Source organism: Danio rerio, chromosome 10 (genome assembly GCF_049306965.1).
Source record: "Danio rerio strain Tuebingen ecotype United States chromosome 10, GRCz12tu, whole genome shotgun sequence".
Lineage (NCBI taxonomy): Eukaryota > Metazoa > Chordata > Actinopteri > Cypriniformes > Danionidae > Danio > Danio rerio.
Window position 1 is genome coordinate 24,392,721 of NC_133185.1, and position 12,632 is coordinate 24,405,352.

The 12,632-nt window shown below is 33.8% G+C and overlaps 1 protein-coding gene across 1 annotated transcript in view; it reads right to left on the reverse strand.

The window, feature by feature from the left end:
* si:ch211-127i16.2 overlaps positions 1-12,632 on the reverse strand; it is a 75,110-nt gene that overhangs the window by 58,336 nt on the left and 4,142 nt on the right. Inside the window, exons 2-7 of the mRNA XM_021472240.3 lie at positions 10,402-10,548; positions 10,202-10,289; positions 7,316-7,496; positions 5,516-5,630; positions 5,256-5,413; positions 1,955-2,044 (exon numbers count right to left, since the gene is read on the reverse strand). Of these exons, the coding sequence (XP_021327915.1) occupies positions 1,955-2,044; positions 5,256-5,413; positions 5,516-5,630; positions 7,316-7,496; positions 10,202-10,289; positions 10,402-10,519 (750 nt within the window). The 5' untranslated portion in view covers positions 10,520-10,548. The remainder of the gene's footprint in view (positions 1-1,954; positions 2,045-5,255; positions 5,414-5,515; positions 5,631-7,315; positions 7,497-10,201; positions 10,290-10,401; positions 10,549-12,632) is intronic.

Genomic DNA, 12,632 nt, shown 5'->3' on the forward strand with positions numbered 1-12,632 from the left:
CTACATTAACGATGCTGTAAAAGGCACTTTATGAAATTAAAAAATAGTCACATCAATCTTTCGACGGAAGATTATAACACTTCTGTGCAAATAGCCCATTCATAAAACAACACAATCTACTTAAGCTTTGCGTAAATAAAATTTTTTTTAAAACATAACATCAGCCCTGGTGTCATCCTTCCTCCAGCATGTAAAAGTAACTCTAATACTGATTTGGGATTTTAAAAAGTTTTGATTCAGCATTTGTTTTTACGGTGGGTCTGTCTGTGTGAGCTGGTGCTCACATGTACAAATCAGCATTTGTTGACAGACAGTTTGGGATACTTATCATAAATATGGGAATTATTGGCCAGACAAATTTTAACTGGACTTATGCTAAATTTTATAAAGACAATCACTTACTGCACCTTTAAGCTGAGCTATGTGAACAAGGAAAACACTTTAAACCTGTCTTTAAACAGCTGGGTAATGCTTCTTACCCAAATCATAAACAAATAACAGATGGCTCTCTTAACAAGTCACATTTAGATGGATAATTTTTTTTTATATAAAATCATCAATAAACTTAAATTTATTATGAAGTTGTCCCTACATTACTGTTCAAAGGCTTGGAGCCAAGTTTTGTTGCTGTTGTTTCCACCTTTTTTAACGAATACTTTTGCTCAGCACCGATGCATGGATTTTAAAAGTGACATTAAATACATTTATAAAGAAAATATTTATACTTCTGTTTATTTTCTTTGAACTGTGCTTTCATTGATCCTAAAAGTATATCAGTTTATTTAAACATTGATTATATAGATATATATATATTTATTTATTTATTTATTTATTAAGGTTAGGTTTAATATTATTTCAGAAGGATCATAAGTCACTGACAAAACTGGTTTAATTATTTATGAAATGCAGAAAATTCCATTAGACAATAAATAAATTACAGTGCCTAGACTCTCATTGAATATGGACAATTTATTTTGTGAAAAAATGGCTTTAATAAACATTCTTTGAAACAATTTTAATATTTGTTACTATTCTTTACTATAAAAAATAACAACTTTGATTTCAAACCAGACAAACTGACTACACCTTACATCAAATTACAAGTAAATATAATATTTTCCAATAAGTTCTCCAGTTAATTACATTTTTTTTTTCATTTAAATGTCCATTTGTGGGAAAACTCCTCCTCTTATGAATATGTTGTAAGTTATCTTAGCCATGCAATTAAACTGAATATGCTAATAAAAACAAGGTCATCATGTTTCTCATTTAGATTCAGAGATATGTCTGCTATTTTAGCTTATTATGTCTTTAAATATAATATTGCCTACATATTTATATTTGACATTCATAACAGGACTTTGATAGTCAAAAATATTCTTATATTCAAAAAACTGCACCATGGGTGCTTCTGCTCCTTTACTAATAAAGTCTAATTATCAGAGCAGGATGAATAACATGTTATCGACATCCACTATACATTTCCCAGCTCCCCTTCACTGCGGTCCTCATAAATACATGAGATGGGTCAATGAGTACATTTTGATAAACAGTGGGGGTGAGTGAAACTTTCTACTCAGCCATGTCAGTATAACACCATTAAGATGGCTAATGGATTTTACCTCTCTATGTGTGAGAGCGACATCATAGACTAATTCCCCAACGTGAGGCTTTCAAAAGATTTTGTGTCACCAATTCTCAAATGAGAGCCATCTAATGGAGTGGATTTGATTTAGGTTATCTAAATATTTTAGTCATGACAAGCACTTCTGTATAATACAGGAATTAAAAAAAAAGCAGTGCAAACAAATGAAGAAAAAAAAAGCACACAGTGGGCCACATTTCTTGGTATCCTTACAGTGTGCGGTTTAAAGGAAAGGAAGTTATGAGTGGCGCCACTGGTGGAGAAATGCTCATTATTTCAGTGTCAAGCGTGCACTGATGGAGTCGTTACCTGACATATGGCCGTTACGGCAGCGCCAAGTCGAACTCGATCTGAACCGATCTGCTCCACCAGCATTTTTGACAGCTGCTGAGTGCCACCCTGTGGAGAGAGAAGACCATCACACCGATTCGTGCACAAAAGAGCAATATGGCAAGCTGTTTTAACATTTACAGTGTCCCTGTGGCTCAAACAGTAGTCCTCATGACCCACAGCTCTGCATATTTTCCATGTCTCTCTTATTTAACTCACCTCATTCAGGTTAACTGTTCATTTGAAGAGCTCCATGTATAAACTGTAGGTGTTTTTGATAAAGCATCCCAAAAGAGGGTTAAGTCCTCTCTGGATAATAGAAGCCTGAGAGCTGACATCAAAGATGTACTAGCTGCCTTGTCAATCATTTGTGGAGTTCCACAAGGAAGTATTTGAGGTCCATTATTTTTTTATTTTATAGATTAATTATTTAAAAGTAGCATGTTCAGTGGAACTATATCTTTATGATGATGATGCCATGATTTTAGTATTTCATCAAGACAAAAATCCCTGCAAGAAATCATGAGTTTATAGTTAAAAATGTGTACAACTGTTTTTTTTTTTTTTTGGATAACCAACTATTGTTACACTATAGATAAAACAGGGGCTATATTTTGCTTCATGAATAAAATTAAAGGAAGATGTGGTACTTTTGTGGTTAGGATTAATGATTTGAGTCAAGAAAATGTTGTAAATGATTTGAGATGTTTAATATATATTGAATTATCAGGAGATGTTATGGCAAGAAAGGTTTTTACAAAGATATGTGGAAAAATTAAAGAGCCCCTATTATAAATGTTTGAAAATGACCTTTCATGTAATGTGTAACAGCTGCAAGTTAAGTAAAATATCAAGCTAAGGCTTAAATATGAAAGTGGACAGTGTTTAAAACTATGGATTCATCTATAAAAGAGTTAACTGATAGAGCTTGAAATGAATCGTCTTGAATCAGCGTGACGTCGATAACACAAGCCCCGCCCAACTGTTGCAAACGTGCAAATAGGTTTGAATAGATTGAAATAGATTTAGTATTAACCCCTTCAGACCTGAATTTTGTTAAAAATTTCAGAAAAATGGGATGTCATGTGATGTCCATTGTAATGGACGCACTGTTTTTAAATTAAATGTAAAAACGGCTTGCCATACCCAGCACATCACCTTCTTCCACACATCTGTGCTGTGGCACGACGCTCCACTGAGTTTCTTTTCTGCCACAGTGATTCTGAAATGACTTTCAAAATATCTGGTTTATGAAAAAGTATCACGCTGGGGTGACAGATTTGTTTTGTTTTATGAGAGTATGAGTTGCTTTGCGTATAAGATGCAAATATGTATCAAAATTATATGTAGTGCTTAACGGTTGGAGTTAAAAGGCAGACCTAATCTGGTAGAAAGATAAACAAAACAGTTAAGAAAGAAAGTAGGTAAAAGAATGACAGAAGATAAAAGCTTTACAAAATGAAATCCTTTACTCTTTCACCTAAATTAAATTGCTGATATTATTATTGTGATTGCACAATTGAAAGATAGCTCCCATAACAGCCAATTTATCAAGGTTAATAATTAAATTGATGAGTATTTTTGATGCAACTTGATTTTATTTATAATATTATTTATTATTGTTGCTGTTATTATTATTTTATTATTTTTTTATGATTGCACATACAAAACATAGTTCAGCCAAAAATGTAAAATCATTTTAATGTTTTTGTGCTTTTTTTTGTCATTCTAAACTCTTATAAAGATTTTACTTGGAACATAAAAACTATATTTTTTAAAATTATTAGTAGTAGTAGTTGTTGTGGTGGTGGTATAGTAATAAATCTCATTATATTAAATAAACCTCATAATAATTCAAATATATATATTTATTTAAAGTCAAAATTATTAGCCCCTCTGAATTATTAGGGGCTAATAATTTTTTTTCCTTACAATGGTGTTAACATTTTTAAAACAGCTCTTATTCTAGCCTAAATAAAACAAATAAGACTTATTCCAGAAGAAAAAATATTATCAAACATTCTGTAAAAATTTCCTTGCCCTGTCAAACATAATTTGGGAAATCTTTAAAAAAAGAAAAAAATAATTCAAAGGGAGGCTAATAATTCTGACTTTAACAAATATTCAACATTTATGTACAGCTGATTAAATCATTATAAAACTGGTTAGTGACTTTCTAAGTCAAACTCTCTCTTTTGTATGTTGTAGTGCTATATTTATACCATATAATTGTAGTTTATTGAGTGTGAGGTGGGACTCCTATATAAGGAATCCCGATTACAACACAGAAATACTGGAAAATGTCCCTAGACTGATGGTATTTCATGCTGTTCAGTCCTATAATTTTAAAATGTCAGCAAAATCACCCGTTTTGTCATCACTTTAGACATTATACTAGAGAATCATTCAAATACTAGCTCTAAAGAGATGTCGGTGAAGTAGCAATGGTTTCTGCTCTTCTGATGACAGCCGCAGATGTGAAGAAATGCTGGAAGAAAGTAGTTCCTCATACAAAAGCATTTTAGACAATTGTGTTGGCTTTTCTTTTTTATATACATGAACATGCCGTTGAAATTTTGTATAAATGCAATATCACACTCAAAGCAATGTATGATGGCTGTATATCGTCACTAGTGGGACACTTAACGCATGCCTCCCACCAGTGCTGATATACAGCCACATTGGACATTGGATTTTTTTTTTTTTTTTTTTTTTTTTTACCTAATCTAAATACATCACATATAAAAAAAAAAAATAAAAAAAAAGTCTGACAGCCAAACTTCCATGTTTGTTCTCTGTTTTGACAAAGAAGTAATGATTAGAAAGTAATGTATGGCTTTCTGAAAGGATGGATCAAAAAATCAGATCTTATCAAAGCACTTTGAAGCAACATTAAAGCACAAATGCAGAAAGTCAAACACTGAGCAACATAGAAGCCCACGATATAGAAAGACATCTTGTATGTATTTCCTTAAATATCTTAACATATTTTGACTGAATAAAGAAAGTATTCTTGGATGACAAGGTGGTGAGTAAATGATCAAGTTATTCCTAAAGTGAGCTAATTATTTAATTTTTATGTTCTAGGAAGTGACATGTATGTATGAAAATGTAGGTATGTCTCCATGAACAAGGTAGAGACACGCATACTTAAAACAACTTACCATTACAAAATCAATGATTAACTGGGTTATTACACATCTGAAAGTGTGCAAATAGCAACAGCTGATAATGTGAATGATCTTTGTATCAATCGTCCACTTATCAGTCTGTCTCTCACCTTGACTCTAAACTCCTGTCCAGATCCAGGTGAGGTTTCTAAGAGGCGAAGGGTGCCCCCTGCTGCAGCGGAGTACAAGAGGAAAAACAAAAAGGAGATCTGGGATGTTTCCAAACCAAACACGATACGACTACAGACGGCCAGCTCCTCTTTAATATCTGCAGGGCAAATAAGGACACAATGTAGAACATGAATGGAAGTAAATAGGCTGAATTGCACAATAGACTGAGATGAAAATGCGTTAAATGAACAGAACTCACCTTTGGTCCAGATGTTTTGCTCCATAAAGGTGTAAAGTGTCATGCTGTCATAGAGCTCTGCATTTGGGGAACTCATGGGATCTTCAACTGATATGGTCTTAGTGAGCTTGTCGACCTAAAGTATAAAGCAGACAATATACAGTATTTGAAAAGGATGATTTTAGCACATGTCAAAGTTTATAATAATCATTGTGACCAAGCTTAGTGAAAACGGAGCAGGTAGCATGTAAATAAATCTAAACATGTGCTTCTGGTTTCATAGTGTTATATACTGTATACATATAGTTTCTGATAAAGTGTTTCACACATGTAAATACATGTACAATGTCATCAGTCTGTAATCACAATAGGCTAAACGCATAGCTAGTGTTTCTTCTCATACCAATTAAATTCCGTAAATACATAATGTGACTTCATTTTACAGCATCGATGTTGTAATCTTCAGCATTCATTTGTTCAAGTGTAAAATGAAACGAAAAGCCAATTACACGCACATGCCTATCAGCATCAACAGGCTAGCGCATAAATTCCATTGAAAAAAACTGGGATAAAACAAATGTTCATATTTTAAAAACACTACCCAGAAAAATGTTGTTTAGTGCTGTGATTCTTGTGCATTCTGATAACCACTTTATATTGTTTATCATTCAGGCAGTGAAGAAAAATTATTTTTGAAGAAAACAGACCTTAAACCACAGATTTTGTAACGGCATACAGTTAACCGGAATAATTTGACCCAGGTTACTAAAAAATTAGAAGCCATTTTTCTTCATTTACCCTATTGTTTATTTATTTATTTATTACTGATATAAACCTGATAACCTGATATAATGACCAGATGAAATAAAAGCTTAATGGGTGCTCCTGTTTCCCCCACAAGTCCAAAGACAAGCGGTAAAGGTAAAGTGGGTAGGCTAAATTGTCCGTAGTGTATGAGTGTACATGAGTGTGTATGGATGTTTCCCAGAGATGAGTTGCAGCTGGAAGGGCATCCGCTACATAAAACGTGCTGGATAAGTTGGCATTTCATTCCGCTGTGACGACCCCGGATTAATAAAGGGACGAGGCCAAAAAGAAATAAATGAATGAATATATATAGTTGAAGTCAGAATTATTAGCCCCCCCTTTGATTTTTTTTTCTTTTTAAAATATTTTACAAATGATGTTTAACAGAGCAAGGACATTTTCGCAGTATGTCTAATAATGTTTTTTCATCTGGAGAAAGTCTTATTTGTTTTATTTCGGTTAGAATATATATATATATATATATATATATATATATATATATATAATTTTTAAAAGTAAAAGCACTTCTCAACAAAATCACCCCAATCATTCCTGATTTACTAATTCTTTCAAAATAAATATTATCAAATCATCTGATCAAACAAAAGGTATTTTCTATTTTCTTATCACATTACACATTCCAAACCAGCTATATATCAACAAATAATCTCAAGCTATTTAACATCCAATAATATCCTAACAGTAGCAACGTTTTCTTTTTTTACAGTTGATCTTAAAACGATCATAATAATAAAAACTAAGAAATTGTAAGACTGAAGAAACCTATTAATCAACTCAATGCTCTTAAGAATAGCAGCTAAAACGTTTTATTGCATCCATATGCATTCAAGTGATCTATAAGATCTATTGCGCAAGCTAACATGTATCTTAAAAATAGCATAGAACCTAAGGTATGCATTAAGATATGAAATGATGACTATTACTCACATCCTGATTCTCATTAAAGAAAGACTTATTCTATTGCAGACTGGCACTTTGTGCAGTTTCTCTTACCTTCCACATAACCTGAATGAAGTCCAACATGACTAGAGGAGAGAATTGCGGGACGGTGGTGTTGTACATTTTGATTTTGGCATTCGGGCCACCTATGTGATGGACTTTCTTGCCCTCTGTATATTGGGTAAAGACTTCAACACCAAACTCTTTGATGAGCTCCATAACATGGATCTGCGAGCTAATGGAAATAAAAAAAAAGGAAAAAGTAAATCATGAGAAACTGTTTCTGCACATATTCAGTTGCCTAAAGATGCTTAAAATGTGGCTTTCCAATGACGGATAAAGGAACATCAGTAATTTTGTTGTTTTTATTTATTTCAGTTTGGGCAGATAAATAAATGAAAAATATAATAAAAATGTTTTAAATAATAGTTTTTTTTTTTACTTTTTTTTTTACAGTAAATACATTTTTGATGGGATGCTTGAACTTTATTTATGACATTTTGCACAAAGGTATGTTTCAGCCCATCAGTTTTCAACACTAATAATAATAATAATAAACATTTCTTTAGCCACAGATTGTAATATTAAAATGATTTTGAATGTGTGATGCACGGTGCACTGCCTTGCTCTCTGTAAATTGTGTATAAACCTTTTCCTAACCCAAATTCTCAGATGAGCTCTATAATATGCGTCTCCGAACTGAAAGAAGTAAAAAAAGTAAATCATAAGTACAAGTCATCATGTTTCTGCAGACATTTAGACGCCCGCTTCAAATGAGCTTTTGTGTGATTTGATGAAAATCCTGCTCAGCCTCGTCTAAAGCGAAGGCTTTTAGAGCTGCAGGCAACGGCCGGTTATTGATCTCTGCGGACTCTGAGTGAAACCCTGGGTATTTTTCTAATAGTTTGGATAGTGGATTACAGCAATAAATGCTTTGCTTGAAAACACATCTGCTGTTTGTAGGCTTAAACAAGCTTCTGTGATGTTCCAATTATCACAACTCAAGAAAAAAAAAAAAACTGCAGGAAGCCAGGAAGTTTGGTTAAATTAAACAAATGTGTGTTTTTTCAAAAGCCTGATCGCAGTGTGATCATGCTATTAAATGGATATTGGGTAATAAGCAAACAATATTGTACAGTTTCTGTACTCTTCATTGACAGGGATCAAAGGTGAAAGGGGGCTTTCAAACTTCAAAACAATGAAAATGTAATAAACAAGAATCATTTGATGACACATTAATAGATTATATTTAAGGGACAATTCAACCAAAAGTAAACAAATATATCCACTTTTACTCACACTCAAGTGTTATTAAGGCTTTATGAGATTTTTTATTTGCTGAACACAAAGATATTCAGAAAAAAGCTGAACATGTAATCATTGATATCCATAGCACACTCTCAGAAATAAAGGTACAAGAGCTGTCACTGCGTGGTACCTTTTTAAAAGCAACACATTGTACCCAAAGGGTCCCCATTAATACCTTAAGAGTACATATTAGTACCTAAAAAGTACAAAAGTGTAGCTCTTAAAATGGTTAGGTACAAATATAAGCATTTGAGGATTATGAACCCTTTAATTACAAATGTGTATCTTTTGAAAAGGTACCACCCCAGTGGAAGCTCGCAAACCTTTATTTCCGAGAGTGTAGGAAAAACGAATGTATGCCAATGGTTTTCACCTTTCTTCAAAATATCTTTGGTTGTGTTCAACAAATGAAAGAAACCCAAACAGATTTGGAAGGAAGAGTAAATAATGACAATTTTTGGCTTTTTAAAGATCACAGTCCAGCACAAAAAAAATCCTAATTAAAGGGACAGTTCACCCAAAAGTAAAATAAAAATGGATTTTGAATGTTGGAAACCAGCAACTGTTGTATGTATCTATATTAGGAGAAATACTTGTCAATGGCCACTGGCTGCCAACATTTTTCAAAAGCATATTATTTTGTTTCAACAGATTACAAAAAAAAAAAAAAACAGAAGAAACTCAGACATGTTGTGAACAAATGGAGGATGATTAAATGAATAAAGAATTTTAATATTTGAGTAAACGATCCTTTTGTTTGTCATTTTAAGTCAATCTGCCTAGCCCTAAATCTTAAATCCTTTTTCTCAATTTGTAATGTTTTTGATTGTTTAAAATAAAATAACATGAGTATTTCTTCTTTTAGATATTTTATTAAGAAAGCTATATGGGCCAGAATAAGTAGCAGTAGTGTGTGTGCGTACGTGTGTGTGTGTGTGTGTGTGTGTGTGTGTGTGTGTGTGTGTGTGTGTGTGTGTCAGTACACTTTAAAAATACTAGACACTGTGCTGTTTCAAAATGCATATTAGGTTCATTAGCAGCTTCTGCACCTTTCTTCTTTCCTAAAGGCGTAGGCAGCTGACAACCACCTAAATTCAGCTCAGCTGATTAAATCTGTGCTTACATTAAACATAGGCCTATCTACAGTATAGCTACACTTTGACCATGAAACAAGAACATTTTAAAACTGTGTTTGTGCAAATGTTTCTGTTGCTCGACTGTTTTGCAGTCAAAGAAAGCGTTTAACAAGAAAAGCAAACATTTATTTTGATGTCATAACATTTACTGCACCATAAAAACTAGGTGCTGTGAATGACAGATGCCCAACCCACCACAGATGACGCAAAAAACAGTGTGGATAAAATACAGTAGCATAGAGTTAGCGTTATACACACAAATCATGCGTGGATTTTAATGGTAAAAATCAGGAGAACATGGGTCAAAGTCTTGTTTTATTTTGCGCTATCTTGTATTCTACCAGCATGCGATAGTGTAGGCTATCTCACGCCAAATGCGTAAGACTTTACAAGCTACTGCACAATGTAACAGCCTGACATTAGAATAAACCTTACTTGCTTTATAATGTTTACAATGCAAAATCATCACTAGTAAAACTTGGAAAGCTTACTGTACCTGGACACCCACTGTCCACCCATGTCCCACTGCTCAACTCCATTGGCAGCTGGCAGGTCTTCGCTTACAGTTCGCCCTCCGACACGGTCTGCAGAAAATAAGAAAACAAGAAAAACGTAATGCATATGTATGTCTCGTATAACACTGCAGACAATTTATATTTTGTATAGACTAAACGAAAAACAAAACTTAGCACGCACCCCTGGCCTCCAGCACGAGCACACTGAGCCGCGGGTTTCTCTTCTGCAGCCGCCGAGCAGCGCTCAGTCCGGACAGGCCCGCGCCGACGACAACCACATCAAACTGATCCTCACTCATTCCTGCAAGCTGCGAGCAAACCGAGAGAACTGTGGTGCACGGGCAGATAAAACAACTAAAATACCCTACAGAAAAACTGCAGAGTCACAAAGGGGGAAAGTCCTGTTTTATAGTGCACACTTGTTGCGTTTCTTGTGAATGTACTTGGCACTTCGCCCTGATAAAGCAGGCTGACCGCTGTTTGTTGTCTGCTCTGGGACCCCGGAAGAATTTCTCAGACTTCCCACTTGAGTTAATCGGAATTTTCTCACGGTTTGGACTGCTTTTTTATATAATAACCACAAAAATTGATACTTGAATGACTTTAAAAAACAGATTTGATTGGACTTGTCAGCAATATTAAAGGACAAATGTAAACAAAATGTTTACACTGTTACACCTATTTTAAAAGTTTAGCAAATATAGGCTTAGTGACCTTGCAACTCAATCCTTGTAGAATGTATAATGGGAATTGCATTTGTTTTCATGAAAAACTGCATGCATGGGCTTCTAGTTGAAATGAAAATGAAAAATGGGTCCAGACAAAAAATTCAAATGTTCTGGTTTTATTGGTTAACATTTGGTATATGTAATGAAAACTATTTAAACTTTTATTTTCTAGCAGGGATGTCACACCTATTCACTTTGGTTCATTTCTCAAATCATTCATACTATTTTTTAAATCAAAAATTTGTTCTTGAAGTAAGCAAACAGCAAAACTTATTTGAAATCAGTTCATTTCTCAAACTAGGCTAGTACATATGCTCATAGGATGTACGAGTACTGTACCTGTTCTTTCTACAAATTATCTGCATGATTAAGGACATTTAGTTGCATCATTTGACTATTTGCTCATATACAACACAATGCCATAAGAACATTATTCATGGTTTCTGCCTCTTTACATTTAGCCTCTTTACACTTTATAATTAAATAATTTTTTAAAAATCTTTAACGCATTCCCTTGGTTTAAACATAAACACAAATTTTGTTTTCTTTATATTAAAAAATGAATGTACAATAAATGTAAATGTTATTTAAGCCAAAGGTTTCAAAGAATTGCATTTTTACAGTTTACCTTCCCAGCAGGCACCTTGATGTCAAAACAATAAATTTGATTTTGATGTCAATTGACTAAATTGATGTTGTAACAACATCATATTGACATCTAACATTGGCATCAAAAACATATGAACAATTGATTGAGAGGGGTCTGGATGCAGACCTGGTGCAGATGCAATCTGAGTTGCATGCAATGCTTTTCAATGGACTTACCCTACCCACCCCTAACCCTGATGTCACTAAAGCTCTATTCAAGAGCTCTCTATTGCACCATCAAGGCTGCATACTATTAAATTGATTAAAGTATCGTCCTGTAATCAATTTTTGATACCAACACTAGCTGTCAATTTAATGTCCTATGACAACAAGGTAATTCACATGCATTGTAGGGATACAAAATCTAGTGTATATTTAGAAGTGAGGCTGTTAGATAAATCAAACTTTATTGTATCAAAATACTTGTGTCTTTACTTTGGTGATCATCAAATGGACGTCAAGGTTTTGACATCAGATCGATTTGCATTGTTACATGTTTTTGACGTCAATGTGAATATGATGTCATTTTGACAATAAGATGACTGCTGGGATTTCTTTCCCAAAGGATTTTTTTCCTGAACTGCATAATTATAATTCCCATATGGTAACCATCACCACAACCTTACAGCATGTGAGTGGTTACAAGTCTCTTTCATGATCTTTTATTCTCAGTTTTATTCATGCTAACAGTTCTCATCATAATCATCAAATAAAGCATGGACAATTCCTACACAGTAGATAAGGTTGCAGCATCCTATTCAAGATTACAATGACAGCCACACTCTTTATTGTAAAGAGGCCACCTTTAGACGTGCAGTATGTTAACCTTGAATACTTTGCGAATTTAAGAGAGATCCTTTGTTTGCTTTGAATACACACAAATGCATTGAACAGTTGAAATAGTGAAGCGCTTCAATGATGTATTATTCAGTCCTTTGTTTTGTTTTTTCTGAGTGGTGTAACCAGTTGTCACCTGAGACTAGTCTCCATGGACCACATCACCATGGTACCACCTTCACTTGATACCAGAAGTGAC